The sequence below is a fragment of the Euphorbia lathyris genome, chromosome 1 (genome assembly GCF_963576675.1).
Source record: "Euphorbia lathyris chromosome 1, ddEupLath1.1, whole genome shotgun sequence".
NCBI classification, from domain to species: domain Eukaryota; kingdom Viridiplantae; phylum Streptophyta; class Magnoliopsida; order Malpighiales; family Euphorbiaceae; genus Euphorbia; species Euphorbia lathyris.
The window spans coordinates 41,791,994-41,811,103 of NC_088910.1; the positions used below are offsets into that span (position 1 = coordinate 41,791,994).

Genomic DNA, 19,110 nt, shown 5'->3' on the forward strand with positions numbered 1-19,110 from the left:
AACAGAGGCTTGTTTTTCCTGTGTAGAGGGCTCAGGATGCGATGAGAAGAACTTCAATTGAGTATCTGTAAGGTCTGTGATTTCATCCCTCAGAGGCGAATCTCCCAGGAGGTCAATAATTGGAGATCTGTAGGCCTTCTTCTTAAGCCTTTTCAACTTTTTGGTCTTTGGGGGAGACGACACTAGTACAGAAATGCTTACTTGTGTCGCACTTTTTCAGGTTGTTGTGTCGCACTTTTGTGCGACACAACAGGGGTGCGACACAAGAACTTTGCATCGCTCTTAAGAGCGACACAAACTAATCTGTTGTGTCGCACTTGTCACGTGCGCGATACAATAGAGCGATAACTCTTGTAACGCGCTTCTAGAATGCGTGACACAAGCTCCCCGATTAATCTGATACACTTTGTATCGCTCTTTCCTCATGCGCGACGCAAAATATTGATATTTTTTTAAAAAAAAATTACAAAATTTTCTAGCATCTAGCATAAAAAATTATAATCAAAAGTAATAAAATTTTATAATCAAAATTTATGATTCTACATGATATTATAGAACATACACATAAAACTACAAGTACCACATTGCATAAATACATACATATTCAAAATATATTAACAACTTGTTAGAATCAAATACATGTACAACACCTCATCCATGGTAGGTCTGATTTCCTTCTCCTGTTGCAAACATCGAAATGCTAACTCTCCTACTGCAACTGCCTTTCTTCTTACTTCATCATCCGACTTGTACCAAAAACATGGGTCTATCAACTCCTCAAACGCACTATTCTGAACTTTGTTCACTGCAAAGTTAGCCAGATTAATCTCATCCCGATGCCTACTAAAATCTACAGCTGCCATCGATGATATTAGTTCAATCAACACAACTCCAAAGCTATACACATCACTCTTATCGGTCAGCTGGTAACAATGGTGATACTCTGGATCAACGTACCCTGGAGTACCTTATGGGGCTGTCGACACATTAGTAACATCATTCGGGAACAACCTTGACAGACCAAAATCAGCAACTTTCACGCAGAAACTGTTGTCAAGAAGAATGTTGGCGCAGTCGAGTGAGGATTTTTATTTCATTCAGGAACTGCTCAACCCTTTTGCTGTTGTGCTCATACAGCCGCTTCACCGCAACCTCCCGTCCATCTTGGAGCTTTACGTGGTTTGAACATTTCAACATAACATTTAATTAATTGCTCAAGTATTTACAGAACTTTGTTTTCAGCAAAGCAACTATTCTAGTTCAGGTAATCTATCATCAGAAACAGTAGAGGTTTATCTCCTTACCGTAGTATACAGTTCCATAACCTCCGTCCCCAAGCTCTTTCTCACTATCAAAATTTCTAGTAGCTTTTTCAAGTTCAGCATAGGAGAAAATGGGAATACCGAAGTAAGCAACGCCCAATTCTATTTCTGATTTTGAAGAGAGACCAGATGAGGAAATTGGTGACTTAAAGTTTGAGGAACCATGCCTTCTTATGTATTGACGCAAGACAACGTAGGACAACAGTATTATGACTGCTACTGCAACGTTTGCACCTGAAAAGGCAGAGTCAATTCAATTTAAGCATACACAAAGATAGTTAAGGAGACATTGCAAATATAATTTAGCTTTGGACTCACCTAATCCTACCTTCATTGCCAATCTGTTATTTCCTGCAACAGAATTTGGATAAAATATCAAGTAGTGAAGATCAACACAAGATTGGAATCAATAACATAACACTCAAAACATATATATATATATATATATATATATATATATATATATATATAAGATTGTTTGAATATGCACAAAAACATGGAACGCTATCCTCCATTCAAATATGCATAAGACAATTAAAGGCTCTAGCTTATACCTAGGATAGATTTCAACTGAGTGCAAGAAGACAATTGCTAGTAAATTGTTTGAATATGCATAAAAATAGTAGAACCCATTGAATATTTTTGATTGAAATATGCAACGTTTAAGAGTTTAATAGTTTATTACCTGGAAAAAGTGGTTGTAGCATCTGACATTCAATCTTTATAACGAGGTTTTCCATGAGTAGTGTGTTGGGCCCAACAGGAAACAGAGCATGAATAAGCTAAGCTTAGAGAGGATTGAGTGAGATGGATGGAAAAATCGCCAATTGAAAAAAGCTAAGAGAGAAAGAAGGTGAGAATCATCAAATTATAGGTTCCTGATGGATGGTTTATATGTAACCCATCCAATGTCATTTACTTAAAGCCCAACCATTACCAAATACAATTAAATAAATTAGCAAGCTTGATGAACATTTCAGCTTTTAACTCATTACCCAATACAATTAAATAAAATTAGCAAGCTTAATGAACATTTCATCTTTTATCTCTCACCAGACAACATTCATATTATGCATATTAATGTTTTTAATAAATATACTCCGACCTATACTTTGCTGTTGACTCCCATAAAGTATCATCAACTGTTTAAGTAAATCGAAATAAAACAATTTATACCTTCAAATAGTTGGAGATATCATATCACAAGAAAAAAGATTTCAAATCTCAACTGGAAAAGTATAGAAGATATAAGTACTACTAAGGTCAACATCTCTACAATGTAAATAAACTTAATGCAGAGTTAGAATCTACAGCTCTAACTCCTTCATTCTCCTTGAACTGTCAGTGGGTAAAGTCTAGTCCACATAAGCAAGGGGCACATAATTTATACTTGTCCAAAAGCATATATAAGATACTCCCTTACCCTTTGGCTATAACTAACAAGCATATATTCAACTGTAAGACCATCAAAGATGCTGAGTATTAATATTAACTAAAATTGCCTTACAGACTATATGGAGTAAATGAAATGCCAGTGCATCAGAGCAAGTCTTTTGGCACCATAATATAAGGAGCTTAAGAAAGCAAGGTCAAATTTTAGATCCTATCTTTTGGAAATCCTGCAATGCTCTCAACTCGATTAGTTAGACTCAACTCTCCCAAATAAGAAATGTTACAAACAAATGACCTCTAATTCAGACTTTCAAGCATCATCATGTTAATGTCGACATTGTAAATGCTTCCGTTTTCCTGAGGGAAGTTTTTTCTAACTGATGGGCTTGCCAAAGACATTTTTGAAATTTATGATAAAAGGTTGAAAACAAAAAATGAGATATATATAGCAAATTGCAACTACTAACTATAGAAAAAATCTTGAATTAGATATCACAAACCTCTGTTGATTTAGTAATTTAGGTTTCTGCCCGTACAGTCTGTATCAATGTATCAAAGGAATGACCATAATACATATCAAGAAAATCTGAAATAACTAAGAAATATAAGGCAACAACTCAATCCACAAATTTTCATATTTGAAGGAAATAGCCAAGAATCGGAAATAGATAAAGACCTGTATTATGTGCATAGGAAATAGAAAGAAAATCAAGGAATACTAACCCATCTAGGATTCACTTGGTTTACAGACATTCAAAATTAAACAAAACCCATTCAAATTAAAGCAAACCCATTCAAAATCAAAGCAAATTCTCGTTCGAACTTAAGAAGTTAACTCACCTAAAAGGACAGATCGCCAGAAAAACTGCTTCGGTAAAGTCTACCCACGAAACGAAAGAGTACTATTCCCAGTTCCATTATGGTCCAGTACAGCGCATCTGGTATCTTTATGAATCTTGCGGGATAGCGTTGAGAAGGAATAAAGCGTAATCGGCGCTTTGAACAAAAGGGGTAGGATCTCCCGTTTCTGACTTTCCTCTCTCCCAGTTGCAATGGATCGAGAGAGCCCAAGCCAGATTGGGATCTGTATTCCCCTTGGATTAACACCCATCAATTGGGATCACCTGTACTGTAGATCGCTGAAAATTCAATACGTAGATGGAATGGGCAGTTCAAAAATGAAGAGAGACACCTATGGATCAAGGAAACCAATCGATTTGATTCTTCCAAACTAGAGACTTTCACTAACAAGTTCTATCTAGGAGTGGAAAGAACCTGGTATTCAACTCGCTTATTTCCCTTTGCTTCGATCGATGACGCCAGTCTTCCAGCGGCGGGTTGCCTTTCGAAATTCCCTAGAAGAAACTTTGACCTAGACTTCTCAGCTTTCTCTCCTTAATTTTTAAATGTACTGGAGTCATTTTGACAAAACAAAATCGATGCTAATGTAAAGATAACACATCCCTTGTGTCGCTTTTATAAAAGCGTGTCACAAAGATAATATACTTTTTGTGTCGTTTTGGTAAAGGCGCGTCACAAGCTTGCTCTTGTGTCACACTGTAAGACAGACAATACAATAAGTAACTCATTTGTGACGCACGCTCTTCAAGCATGACACAAGTGATGACACAGAATACTTAGTTGTGTCGCGTTTACAGAACGCGCGACACTAGTTACTTTGTTGTGTCGCTTTCTCTTCAAGCGCGACACAAAAAGTGCGACACTAGTGAGCATTTCTGTACTAGTGCGGGTCAGCATGAATGGAATCAAGAGATGATTCTACGCCGAGATCAGTGTTGAGTCCTTCATTGACCATTTCTTGTTCTGAGAGCTCATCATCAACTGTCTCATTCTGTACAGCTGGACTTTCAACTTCCTCAACATTCTCTGTTTGTTCTTGCTCAGCATAAGCTTCTTGATGTTGCTCAACATCCTCATCATGATCATGCTGACCTTCATTGTCGCTTTGTTCTTCTGCTTCTTGATCACCAGGAATTTGCTCAAGGTCAATCTCTTGGCTTCTGATGAAGTGAGAATCATCAGGAACAGCAAAGCCAAGAGGGACAGCTTCAGCTGGACTCAGCTCAGAAGTTCTCTTCTTCTTCTTCAGAGGGGTTTCCTCACTTTCCAGTTCATTAGGCTCATCTTGCCTCTTTCTTTTCTCTGCTGACTTACCCTGATCAGCATTAACTTTCTTCCCCTTTGAGACAACTCGAATTTTCTTGGGGACAGCATCAACATCCTTTGAGCTGGTTTGGATTGCTTTGCGTTTCTTGTCTTGCTTAGTTTGGACAACAGCTTCGACTACAGCGATATTTTCTTCCTGAGGTTCCTCATCATCAGCTTCCTCCTGAGCTTCCTCGATGGCCCTTTTTCCCTTCTTAGGCTTGATAGGTTGGTCATATACTAACCCAAACAACAACACAGCCGTAATTTCAATTCCCATGGTTTCTATTTCATTTACCAAGTCGATTTGGTGGTCTTCAAGGATTCTGGTAATAAGAGAACCCAGCCTAAGCTTGATAGTACTCCGTTGGAGTGCTCCTACCAGAAATACAAGCATGTTGAGAGGGCTGTAGGTCAGCATGTGCCAAATGAAGCACTGCTCGAAATTTGAAGCGGATGATGCTGAGTTTATTTTTGGAAAGATGAAATTAGTGAGGAGATAGTGAGCCATCTTTTGGTTTTGACCCATACATGTACTGGGTATTTCTCCTTTGTGACTTTTTGGTTTATAGAATGATACAGTATGGTCAAGCTTTTCCTTAGTGGTCCTGAATTCCGTTCCGGTATTTGGAAGGTTTAGTAGGGTTGCAAGATAGGAAGGGGTAATAGTGAGCTTCTTACCTTTAACGTGAGTCACAAGATGGTCAGCATCACTTCCATCAACACAGAGGTTGGAGTAAAATTCACGTACTAACCTGGGATAGGTTCTTCCAGCAAGCGAAAAGAGTCCAGCCCATTCGTTTTTCGCAATCCACTCACAGAATGGTTGCTCATCTGCTATGAAGCTTGGAGAGAACCATCGACATCTAAGCACCTCATGATTCTTGACATTTGGGTACACCTTAACAAAGAATTTCTCATTCGGCTGCTTGTCCTTCGTCTTCTTCTTTGAAGAGGTTGCGAGGTCAGTTTTAGGGTTCTTGTTTGGAGTTTGGTCATGCTGACCTTGTTGAGGAGGAGACTTAGGGTTTGCGTCGGTGTGGTCGTCGTTGTTACCACCACCAGAAGGATTTTGGGATTTCGTCATGATTATGAATTCTTTGAGAGGATTTTGAGATTCAGAGAGAAAGATTTGAATGCCAAGGGTTTCGAGTGTAAAGAGTGATAATTGGGGATACTTCCACTATTTATAGAGGTGCTAATTGATCCTATTCGTTGAACTAGCCGTTTAACCTCGAGATTATCAACCAACAGAGATTCTGGCATTTATGACACGTTCGGCGCATGGGTTTTCTCATTATTGCTTATGTTATCCTAGGTGGCTATTAATGCGTGTGCTAGCATTTAATGTTTTAAATGGGTTTTACTCAGCATTAAGAATATCAAACGTTTGTGATTCTGAGTAGTCAGTTTTACGTAGGATAGTTGTTTGTGGACTTAGTAACTCAGCTTAGGAAAATCACTCAGCATGTATGTCTACTCAGCTTAGGGTGATTTCATGTTATCTTTAACTCAGCATGCAATAGTTACTAAATTATCACAAATTACTCAGCATGGTAATCACTCAACATTCAATTTAGCACATAGAATTATTGAAGAGGATTAGACATACCGATAGCTTCCCGTAGTATGTTAAATTGCTCACGAGCCAAGGGCTTCGTAGAGATATCCATAAGCTGTTCATCTGTTGGTACGTAGGTCAGCTTGATCTCACCCTTGAGTACATGATCTCTGATGAAGTGATGTCTTATGCTGACATGCTTCATCCTGTTGTGTTGGATTGGATTCTTAGATAAGTCAATGGCACTCTTGTTGTCACAATTGACTTCTATTGTTTCTGTTTTGACACCACAATCCTCAAGTTGTTGCTTAATCCATAAGACTTGGGCCATACAGCTTCCAGCAGCAACGTACTCAGCTTCAGTTGTAGACAAAGCTACTGATGACTGCTTCTTACTAAACCACGAAACCAGACAGCTTCCTAGGAATTGACATCCTCTTGAGGTGCTTTTTCATTCTAGCTTATCTCGTCCATAGTCAGCATCAGTATATCCAATCAGTGTGAAGTCACTTGTATTTGGATACCATAAACCTGCATTAACTGAGCTCTGCAAATATCTGAAAATTCTTTTTACAGCTACTAAGTGAGATTCCCTGGGCTCAGCTTGATATCTTGCACAATAACATACTGAGTACTGGATATCAGGTCTACTAGCGGTAAGGTAAAGTAGAGAGCCAATCATACCTCGATATAGTTTGCTATGTATAGATTTACCTTTCTCATCTTTGCATAGGACAGTATCAGTACCCATTGGGGTTGATATGGGTTTACAATCTTCCATATCGAATTTCTTTAGCATTTCTTTGGCGTATTTGGACTGACTGATGAAGATGTCGTTCTTACCTTGCTTGATTTGACGTCCAAGGAAGAAGTTGAGTTCTCCCATCATAGACATCTCGAACTCAGTTTGCATCTGTTTACTAAACTCTTTGCACAAAGATTCGTCAGTAGCACCAAAGATTATATCGTCTACGTAAATTTGTGCTAGCAGGGTATGTTTACCCTTTTTCTTAATGAACAAGGTGGTGTCAGCTTTGCCTCTGACATAATTCCTGGTCAGCAGGAAGTTGGTCAACCTTTCATACCAAGCTCTTGGAGCTTGCTTTAGGCCATATAGGGCCTTTTTGGGTTTATAAACGTGGTTTGGAAATTTTGGATCTTCAAACCCTGGAGGCTGACTGACATATACCTCTTTGTTTATAAAGCCATTAAGAAAAGCACTTTTAACATCCATTTGATATAACTTAAAATTCATATAGCTAGCATATGCACACAGTATACGTATAGCCTCTAACCTAGCAAAGGGTGCAAAGGTCTCACCGTAGTCGATGCCCTCTTGCTGATTATAGCTTTGGGCTACAAGTCGGGCTTTATTTCGGACTACATTGCCTAGCTCATCTAATTTATTTCTAAAGACCCACTTTGTTCCTATGGTCTTTTGATTCCTAGGTCTAGGTACTAAATCCCATACCTCATTTCTTGTGAATTGATCAAGCTCTTCTTGCATAGCGTTGATCCAATATTCATCGTGCTCAGCATCATCGAAATTCTTTGGCTCATGTATTGAGACGAAGGCAACATTGCTGAGATACTTTCTAAGCTGATCTCTTGTCATCAGCTTGTTGTCAGCAGCATCAAGAATGGACTTCTCTGAATGTCCTCTTGGGATTTTTATTTCTTTGGGCAATGCTGAGTTGTTTGGAACAGGTGTTTCTACAATCTCTGCAGGAATAGACTGGTCAGCAAAGGTTATTTCAATTTCTTGCTTACCTTTGGTCAGCTCTTGTATTGATGACTCAGAGGCTCTATTTTGTTCAGCGGAAGCTGAGCTTGGTTCATCTTCATTGAGCTGAGTTGTCTTTCCTGCAGGGTCAGCTTCACCGAACTCAATATGGACAGACTTTTCTACAACCTGAGTTCGTTTATTATACACTCTATATGCTTTGATGTTAGTTGAGTACCCTAAAAAGATCGCTTCGTCAACTTTGGCATCAAATTTTGCAAGATTATCTTTTGTGTTGAGTATAAAGCATTTAAACCCAAAGGCACGAAAGTATCCAATGTTGGGCTTTCGTCCTTTCCAAAGTTCATATGGGGTTTTCTTAAGAATAGGTCTAACTAAAGCCCTATTGAGAATGTAGCATGCTGTGTGGACAGCTTCACCCCAGAAATACTTTGGAAGCCTATTTTCACTCAGCATTGTCCTAGCTATTTCGACAATTATTCTGTTATTCCTTTCAACAACCCCATTTTGTTGAGGTGTTCTAGGAGCAGAGAAATTGTGGTCAATACCACTGGTTTCACAGAATTCATCAAACTGTTGGTTTTTTAATTCTCCACCATTGTCACTTCTAATATGAGCTACTCTTAGGTCTTTGTCATTTTCAAGTTTCTTAATCAATGTGGTGAACATCTCAAATGTTTCATCCTTGCTACTCAGCAAGATGATCCAAGTGTACCGAGAGAAATCATCTACAATGACTAAGGAAAATTTCTTACCTCCCAAGCTGAGTGGCTGGACAGGTCCGAAAAGATCCAAGTGTAGTAATTCCAATGATCTTTTGGTTGAGACAATATTTTTACTTTGAAATGACTTCTTAGATTGTTTGCCTTGCTGACAAGCATTACACAATTGATCTTTTTCAAATTTAAGTTTGGGCAATCCCTCAACTAGTTGCTTTCTAGCTAGTTTGGCAAGAAGGTCCATGCTTACATGATCAAGTCTTCTATGCCATAGCCAGGAGTTATCCTCTTTAGACACTAAGCATATATTTTTAGAAAACTGTTTTTCTAGTCTCAGCATGTATACATTATCTACACGAGGGGCAGTTAAAATCACTTCGTTTGTTTTTCCCTCGAGTATTTGACACTGAGTATCATCAAATACAACCTTTCTGCCACTCTTGCAAAGCTGAGCTACACTCAGCAGATTGTATTTGAGACCTTTAACTAAGGAGACTGACTCAATAGTTGGGTTACCTCCGATAGTACCTGAGCCGACTATCTTACCCTTCTTATTGTCTCCAAAGCTTACACTTCCACCTCGTTTAAGCTCTAGTGTGATGAACTGAGTTTCATCACCAGTCATGTGCCTCGAGCATGCGCTGTCTATATACCACAGTTTTGATTTCTCCACACATCTCAGGCTCACCTGCATTTTAGACTATTCATTTTTAGGTACCCAATTCTTTTTGGGTCCTCGTTTGTTAGCATAAACATGTGCAAAGTCATATTTCAATTTATGACGACATACTTTTATCATGTGGCCATTTTTACCACAGAAGTCACAATGAATTATCCTTTGAGGGTGATGTTGAGTGTGGTCAGCATTATTGTGCTGAGCGTGCCAACATATCTTAGTAGTATGTCCTTTCTTTCCGTAGAAGTCACATTGGACAGTCCGCTTATTGTACCAACACACTTATCTTGTGTGCCCCTTTTTCCCGCAACAGTCACACTGTGTGAACTGTTTATGCTGACTAGTACTTGAGTACTCAGCATGGGATTTTTTATTTGAGCCTCTTATTTGGCTCTATAGGGAAGTGACATCCTTTTTCAGTTTCTTTGAATCTGATTGGACCTCTGAGGCAAACTTGTGCATAAGTTCTATGTTACTATGCAAAGTTGAGTTGTCTTGGAGGAGATATCAGAGGTCACTCAGCTTGACCTCTTCAATCTCATCACACCGCCTGCTGAGTGCCTTTACTTTCTTATTGCACTTTTTTGTTAGCGCATATAAATCACTCAGGGCGTTTATCATCTCAGTTCTAAGCACAAGTAAGGGTGTTACCTCATTATTGTGTTCCTCCTGGTCAGTTTCATCAGAGAGGTCAGCTTGCTCAGAATAAGTGCAGTCAGCATCATCGGCCATGAAACATATATTTACCGTTTCATTTGCATCAGCTTCAAATGAGGTTGACTCATCACTATCACTCCATGTGGCCACCATTGCCTTTTTGCTTCCCTTCTTGTCCTTCTTCAGATTAGGGCAGCTTGACTTGATGTGCCCAGTTTGATGACACTCAAAGCATGTGACAGATTTGGAGCTATCCTTTTTGTATTTATCACTGGACTTAGCTTTGTACCTGTCACCTCTTCTGAATGGCCTCTTGCTGTTCTTTTCATTCTTTCTGAACAGCTTCTTCATCTTCCTTGTGAACATGGCCATTTCCTCATCGTCCGATGAATCAGCTTCGGTTGAGTCAGCTTTCATGACAAGTGATTTTTGTTTCTTATCTTCTGACTTTTCTTTTGCTTCAAAATTTTTCATAGAGATCTCATGAGTCAGCAGAGATCCGATTAGCTCGTCATATGTATATGTGGTCAAGTCTTGAGCTTCCTCCACGGAAGTTTTCTTAGCTTGCCAACTCTTTGGTAAGCTTCTCAGGATTTTCTTCACCTGCTCTTCTTCAGTGAAGTTCTTGCCGAGCCTTTTTAGCTCATTTATGATCTTAGTGAATCTAGCGTTCATTCCGAAGATGTCCTCATCGTCGTTCATCTCGAACAGCTCGTATAACCTCATATGTTGGTTCACCTTTGACTCCTTGACCTTGCTTATACCTTCATAGGTTACTTCAAGCCTTTTCCAAATCTCCTGTGCTGACTTGCAACCAGAAATCTTATTGTATTCTGTAGCATCCAACGCACAGTGAAACATATTGATAGCTGAAGCATTGTTTTGTAATTTTTTAAGGTCATCTTTTGACCACTCAGTTTCACTCTTAATAAGTTTCTCATTGTCAACATTTTTATATGGCACATATGGGCCTTGAACTATTGCAAGCCATGCACTCATGTTTGTGGCTGGAATAAAGTTCCTCATCCTATTCTTCCAGAACGTATGATTGGATCCAAAGAATAGGGGAGGCCGACTAATTGATAATCCCTCTGGGAGTATCTGTGTTGTTTGGTTCCCGGGAAGGAAACGAGTGCTGTTCTCAGCCATTTATCGAGATCAGCTCAAGATAGTTATATCTTTGAGTAGTGAGCTTAGGCTCTGATACCACTTGTTGGTCCCGTGTGATTAGTTCCAAAGGGGGGTTAGGAACTAATATAACTTTTTCCTTAATTAATCTTGCTGACTTGATAATTTTGGTGAGTTTATTAACTCAGCTTTGGTCAGCTTGGCCGATCTTAATGTAAGACAGCTTTAGTCAGATGTTGACTAAGACTGTTTCACTTGAGAGTTGGGAATTGACACTTTTATGGTCAGCTTCCAACTCAGCACTCTAATTTACTCGGTGTCAGGTTTAAACAGTTTATATGTTGAGTAAATATAACAAGCAACACATGCACATATATATATATAATCAAGAGAGTTAGAAATTACTCAGTATCACTTATCCTGGTTCGGCCTCTCTGCCTACGTCCAGTCCCCAGACTCGTCCGGGCTTTTAGAATCCAATACTGAGCTCTTTAAGGGTAGAGCACAAACCGGTTACAAGGCAGTTGAATATGCAAGAGTACCTTCCTCTATTCGTCTACTTAACTCCTACTAAGTGCTACAACCCAGCACCTAGATTTCTCTACCACTGAGTATTTACAACTAAACACTCAGCTTGACACTCTCAATTTACAATTGATAAAACTTGCTCTTTTTGGAATAAGAACACTTTAGATGATTACAAAACAATCAATCTAGCATTTACACAAGGAATAGAAAGTGGGTGTAAGGTTTCTTTCTTGTTTTTGAGTGCTTTGAACTTGTATTTTTCTCTCTTGTAGTTTCTGTAATTCGGCAATGATCCAAGAGAATTGCTTGTCCTTTTATAGTTGAACTTTGAGGATCAAATGATTTGAATTTGATTTGTCCGTTGAATCCAAAACGGCTCTTTTGGGGGACAAACTTTTGGTCAGCTTCAGATGTGCAGGCCTATCATGTTTTCTGATTTCCTCAGATGTCAGGCTTGTCTTCTTCCTGCAGGCTTTGTCTTCTTGCGGCAGTTTGTCTTATAGCAAAGAACAGTTGACCCATACACCTTGGAATTTGGCTTTTGCGTAATTCCAAGACTTCTATTATTGGTGCAGACAGTTATCGAATTTGTCTTTTAGGTAACGGATCATTCATGTTGTCCTGAAGATCACTCAGCTTCACTTCGATAGTCATTGTCTGTGATTATCACCGATTCTCATACTGAGTTCTTTTTCACTCAGCTTCCATGGTCAGCTTCGTTCTGCAAGATCTAGTTCTGAAGCAAACTTCTTTTATGCTGAGTTCTGTTCCACTCAGCTTTTTTAATCAGCTTCTTTCTTGAGCTGTTGTTTTGAAGATGACTTATCTTCTCTTATGTTGAGTCGCTATTTACTCAGCTTGTATTGTGTTCTCATGCTGACTTTGTCCTGTCTTAGAAAGAGAGACACGCACACACCATCTGCCGCTGAGCCACTTATTTAGTTTGTTCATTGTATAATTCCTTTATTTATATTATTAAGTGGCTCTGATACTAAAAAAAATCTAATACTATATTTTTTAAATAAAAATACACTTGCTTTAGTTTGTTCATTATACAATTCTTTTATTTATATATTATTAAGTGCTTTTGATGCTAAAAAAAAATCTAATACTATAATTTTTAAATAAAAATACGTTTGCTTTAGTTTGTTCGTTATACAATTCTTATTTATATATTATTAAGTGCATCTGATGCTAAAAAAAATCCAATACTATATTTTTTAAATAAAAATATATTATATATTTTAATAAAATTTAATATTAATATTTTATTTATATAAGAAAATATATTTTTTTAAACATACGTTAGGACATATATTTTAACTTTTAAAACACGAACTATGAAGTTTAGAACATACGACATATTTTCTAGAACATACGTTATGTTTTTTAGAACATGCGTTATGTTTTTTCGAACATGAATTATAAATTATATTATAGAACAAATGCAAAAATGATCCAGATATCTACTAATTTTTTTTAGAACATTATACTTAATTTTTAGAACACAAACTATAAACTTTAGAACATACGCTATGTTATTTAGAATATGAGTTATAAATTATATTATAGAACAAATGCAAAAATGGTCCATATAATATTTTTTAAGTAAAAATATATTATATATTTTAATAAATTTCATGTTAATATTTTATTTATATAAGAAAATATATTTTTTTAAACATACGTTAGAACATATATTTTAACTTTTAAAACACGAACTATGAAGTTTAGAACATACGACATATTTTTTAGAACATACGTTATGTTTTTTAGAACATGCGTTATATTTTTTCGAACATGAATTATAAATTATATTATAGAACAAATGCAAAAATGATCCAGATATGTACTAATTTTTTTTAGAACATTATACTTAATTTTTAGAACACAAACTGTTAACTTGAGGAAAAATCCTTGATCGGAGCACTTCCCTGTGAGATGTCGTTGGGATCGACCGGGGACACTCCGATGCCAAAGTCAGTAAGATGGATCAAGGAAACCAACGGAATTGACAAGAATGGTGAGAATGTGTGTGTGTACCCTGATAACCTAGGGGATCGGGCTATATATAGCTGGGAAGTTGTAACCTTCAGGTAACTAGAAAGTCTCCATTAATGCCTCATTAATGGCGGTTACGGGTTATTCTGAACCTGACGGATTAGCTAATTAATAACTCATTAATGATCTTTTATGGCCGAGTCAGCGGCCAGCCGTTATAGAGGCGAAGGGAGAGATTCACCCTATAGGTCCGCCAGCGGATCTCTCTGAGCTGATCTGGGGAGATCCGCCAACCAGCTTCCTTTTGGAGACCACTACGCGGCGTACTTTGAGGTGAATATCCCTTTTGGTCCTCAGGATAATATCTCAATGTTATCAAAAGCCCCCCCCCCCCCCCCAAAATGTCCTTAAAGTCCTTTAGGGCTTTTGAACTTCCGCGCGCCGTCATAAACACTTGCATTAATGAGCACATTGTTCAATGCCATTGGATGATTGACACGTGTAGTGGACACACTGTCCCAGGAAGAAGAAAACTTCTTTCTTCTTCTTACGCTTTCTCTTTCTTCCTCATTTCCCCATTTTTCTCCTGCGCTCGAAGCTTTTCTGGGATTTCTTCTGGGTTTTGCACCAAGCTTCCGATTTCTCATGTAAGTTTTTCTTTTCACTTTAATTTTTCCTGGATGTTTAGAAGTTCGTCTTCATCTTTTAGATCAACTTCAGAACTTTTTAATTCCTCTCCTCCTCCTGAAATTGAAGTAGATTTTAGCTGGACTACCTCGTCGTCGGAGAACTCCCATTCTTCCGAGGACACGGTTAATTCCGATTTAGCTGAGTTTGATAACTCGGCGCGTAATCATTACCAGACTCGTTCCACTAGGAATCCCTCTCTTTTTGCTTCTATCTCCGGTGTTGCTCCGGCCGGTGACCCTAGGTGGTTCTGGGGATCAATGGCCTCTCCTTCGATTCCTCCCAAGAAAAAGAATCCCTGAGCGGAGTCTACTCCGTCTCGCATGAATGCCGTGGATCTAGCGAATCTGGCGGATCGCTTTCCCTGGATCAAAAATTATGAGACCCAGCTCGCCGCATCTCATCAACATCCTTCCTGTCCGCCTAGCGGCTTCCTTACAGTGTATAGTAGTCATGTGGAGAGAGGGTTCCGACTTCCTCTTCCAAAGATGATGGCGGACATCCTCTCTTACTTTGACATCACAGTCAGCCAGCTACATCCTAACTGCTGGTTGGACATTGCTTTAGACTGCTACCTTGCCTCGAATTTAGGAGTTGTATGCACGGGCCGTATCTTTAGAGCTTTTCACAAACCCTCAAAAAGGAAGTCCGAATCTTATCTCACGTTCGCCAAGTTCGGAGTTTATTCGCCTTTTAGCGAAAAAATGTCTAATGTTCATTGCTGGGATGAGAAATTCTTCTACGTGAAGATAAAGGATGGCGAACCATTGGGCTTTCCTTCAGTCTGGAATCCCAGGCCGCTACATATGGCGGGTGACATGCGAATTTTAACAAACAGTGATGAGGAGGTGGCGGAGCTCATGAAGCAGATTAAGGCTGATGCATGGACTTATGCAGATGCCTTAGCTTTCATGATGAGTGATATCCCATTGATTCGCCGGGAAGAGGATAAATTTATTTACTCAAAGATTGCGCAATTTGATCAAGGTACCTTTCATTTCTTCGTGAACTTTGATTACTTTAATGTTTTCTTGGGCAGGGGTGTATCTAAGGCCAATCACGCTCTTGCAGAGACACACAGGAAGTTTTTGGAGGCTGAAGCACGCAAGAAAGGTCAAGCGGTGAATCCTCCAGCTGATACTGGTAAACGTCCCGCAGAGAAGGTGGTCGATCCGCCACTAAAGAAGAGGAAGCCCAACACCGCTGGGGGCGTTAAGCTTATGGCGGACGCCATGAGGTCCGCCAAACCTGTTGAGGAGATTGCACAGGTAGTTTACCTTTTGATTTCCTTTCGTTCATCAAGTTTCGGACCGGAGTATGACTCTTTCATGTTTGTGTAGACGGCGAAGCCTGATATTGGTGGATACTGGTCCGCCAAATTGGGAGCCCAAGGTTCTTTCGAGAACGAATCCATCCTAAATGATCTGGATGAGGCCTTGGGTCAGGTGGGCGAAGTGCAGAGGAACTATGACCAGATTCTTGGTTCAATTCATGCTCAAAAGGGGAAGACGGAGCTCCTTTCGGTGAGTTTCTTTTAGAAAAGATGTAGAAAGTATTAGTTCCTCAGTCCTTTTGCTTTTTGATCGAATCGTTTGTTTTTGACAGTTGTATGCTCGCCTTCGCACCATGGAAAATGAGCTCCTTCAGAATGTGGCGGATAAGGCAACTATTGAGAGGCTGGAGAAAGAGACAGTGGAAGCCAATTCCACTATTTCTTCTATTAATGCAGGTCTTGCTTCTGCGAATGCAAACCTTGCTTCTGCCACAGCCGCCTTAATTCTTAGGGATGAGGAGATTAAGAGTCTAAAGGCAAAGATTGCATCTGATGCCAAGAGCCACGAAGACGCCCTTGGAGAAGCTGAATACACGGCGGGTGTGCAAGCTTTTTATTACGGCGATATGCTTATGGCGTACTTCTCCTTAGCGCATCCTGAGATTAACTTCACCGATCCGCAATTCGCCGTCCCTGAACCGGAAGATGTGGCAAAGTTCAATAAAATGCCAGACGCTAAGGAGTACCTCCGTGATTACGTTCGGAGATGGATGAAGGGACCTATGGAGGAAACCAAACCCTCTACTACGGTCTTAGTGGATGAGCTTGATGAAGTGCCCCTTAAGGCGGATGCAGAACCAATTCCTGGCCAGGCTCCTCCACTTGGTCCCGTATCTTTGGTGAATAAGGAGGTATCTCCTGATGGCGTATCCGCGAATGTGGAGAAGGAGGATCCCCCAGCAAGCACCGTGGGCGAAGAAAGCGCAAAGGAGGATGCTCCTATTGTTGTTTAGCTTGCTTTTATTTGTAAAAACATTTCTAAGTACAATTTGTTTTGATCCTTTATGGAAACTATGTTATTTTACCTTTACGTTTGCGTAAGGAAATATATAGACACCTAGGATTTGGAGTAGGTGGCCAGCCATACTCCACCGTATGAACCTTTATGAAGGTTTGAAAGTTGTTCTATTCCTTCTAGAGGAAGTAAAGCTGCCCAGGGGATCGATTTGCTACCTATCTTTGAGGTGAAATGATCCGCCCGTAGGACTTGTGAATTCCTTTTTCGGAAGGATAAGAGAGTGTAAAGACCTTGTGTCCAAGGATCGTTTTAACTCTATTGGAGATTGGGATCCGCCTAGAGGCGGATCCGCCCATAAGATTGATCCTCTTATGTTTTTAAGGGCATCGAGGACGTATCTCTAAGATAGCGATACATTGCAAATATGGAGAGCGTTGGATGCCCCCCTCTTTTTAAGACTGGAATATTGATATTGCTGCAGTAAACAATAAAAAGAACATAGATAATAGAACAAATGATGTTTATTAATGGGAGAAACCTTATTACAGCAAGTAGGTCTTATAAGTGAGCCTCGTTAAAACCTTTAATAAGAAAAACCACATGGGAAAAAGCTTATTAAAGGAAAAAGAGTACTCAAGACCGTGTATACACTTCATTTTCTGACAAAGTATTTGCGGAGATTTTGGAGGTTCCACGTGCGTGGTAGTGTATTGCCCTCCATGTCCTGTATTTTAAACGTGGCTGGTCCAATCTTGTCCACTATCTGATATGGACCCATCCAGTTAAGTCCTAGCTTGCCCTTGCCTTCTCGAGATTGGACTTTATCAGCTTTACGGAGCACGAGATCTCCCACAGTTAGATCCACAAGTTTGGCGTTTTTATCATGGTAAGCTGCAATCCGCTGTTTGTATGCTGCCATGCGTATATAGGATTGATCCCTGCGATCTTCAATCTGATCTAGGTGCTCCCTTAGTCGTTTGCTGTTGTCCTCTTCACAATAAAAGGCCACTCGGTCACTGGGGACCTGTATTTCGACTGGAATAACGGCCTCAACGCCATGAGAAAGGGCGAACGGTGTTTCCCCTGTAGCCATCCTTGGGGTGGTGCGATAAGCCCATAAAACACTTGTTAGTTGATCCACCCACTTCTTATCATGCTCTCCCAATCTCTTCTTTATCCCCTTCACGATCGTTCGATTGGTTACTTCGGTCATTCCATTGGACTGGGGATAATAAACGGAGGCGAATCTGTTTAGGATGCCCAACCCCTCACAGAAAGCCTTGAATTCGCCACAGTTGAACTGTGTTCCATTATCGGTGATAATGGTATGTGGAACACCGTATCTTCCTACGATGTTGTCTTTGACGAATTCCACCATTCGTTCTGCAGTAATGGAGGAAACAGCTTCGGCTTCTACCCATTTGGTGAAATGGTCCACTGCCACTACCACGTACCTTCTTTGCCGACGAGTCGGGGGAAATGGGCCGACAATATCTATTCCCCAGAGGGCGAATGGACGTCCCTCAATGATTGGCCTCTGAATGTGTTTGGTAGTATGTGATTCATTCGCATGAACCTGACAATTGTGACAAGATTCTACCAATTTTTGGGCATCCAATTCAGCCGTGGGCCAGTAGAAACCTGCTAACCTGAATTTTTTCAAGATGGTGGCGGATGCTTCATGTGCCCCACATGATCCCTCATGTAGCTCTTTGAGGATCTGTTGCCCTTCTTCCGGTAGAATGCATTTCAACCAAGGATGACTAAAGGACTTTCTGTAAAGGCCGTCATTGATCAAGGAGAAATAAGCTGCTCTCCTGACTATCCGCCGTGCCTCTTCCTTGTCTTCAGGTAAGGTTCCATTTAGCAGATATTGGCGAATGACCGATCTCTAATCATCTTCTATCGTTGTGAGTAGGGATACCTCCTCTAAGGCAAATGCTGGAGCTATTTTAACTTCGAAGGGACAATCCGGATCTGTCCAGTTTTCTTCACAAGAGGCCATTTTGGCCAAATGATCAACCTCTGTGTTGGACTCCCTTGGTACGTGAATCAGCTCCCATTTAGTTTCCTTAGCTTCAAGGCGATCCAGCAACTTTTTGACTTCCGCTACGTATTTGGCTAGAACCTCGTCTTTCACCTCGTAATTCTTGATTACTTGGTTGACCATTAGTTTAGAGTCACTATAGATTACGATCCGCTCCGGAGTGATTTCTTGGAGTAGGCGTAATCCCAATA

General features: G+C 39.9%; 1 protein-coding gene across 4 annotated transcripts; it reads right to left on the reverse strand.

Moving 5' to 3' along the window:
- Positions 1–504: 504 nt before the first annotated feature.
- LOC136229756 (LEAF RUST 10 DISEASE-RESISTANCE LOCUS RECEPTOR-LIKE PROTEIN KINASE-like 1.1) lies at positions 505–4,104 on the reverse strand. 4 transcript variants are annotated; one of them, XM_066018668.1, is made up of 5 exons: positions 3,990–4,104; positions 2,008–3,906; positions 1,641–1,673; positions 1,305–1,556; positions 505–1,170 (listed from the first exon to the last, which is right to left on the reverse strand). In XM_066018668.1, exons 2-5 carry the CDS (start codon positions 2,060–2,062, stop codon positions 1,130–1,132), a joined length of 381 nt encoding a protein of 126 aa, XP_065874740.1. In that variant the 5' UTR covers positions 2,063–3,906; positions 3,990–4,104; the 3' UTR covers positions 505–1,129. The 4 variants fall into 4 exon arrangements, with proteins under 4 accessions (XP_065874740.1, XP_065874735.1, XP_065874730.1 ...); XM_066018663.1 differs by having other exon boundaries at positions 2,008–2,159; positions 3,555–4,104; XM_066018658.1 differs by having other exon boundaries at positions 2,008–3,253; positions 3,555–4,104.
- Positions 4,105–19,110: the final 15,006 nt, after the last annotated feature.

Excerpts from the sequence above, each read along its gene's own strand:
- LOC136229756 (XM_066018668.1), bottom strand. The coding sequence starts at position 2,062 with ATGGAAAACCTCGTTATAAAGATTGAATGTCAGATGCTACAACCACTT. Across the intron at positions 1,557-1,640 it reads GGCAATGAAGGTAGGATTAG|GTGCAAACGTTGCAGTAGCA; the intron begins GTGAGTCCAAAG and ends CTGCCTTTTCAG. Across the intron at positions 1,171-1,304 it reads TTATGGAACTGTATACTACG|CTCCAAGATGGACGGGAGGT; the intron begins GTAAGGAGATAA and ends AACCACGTAAAG.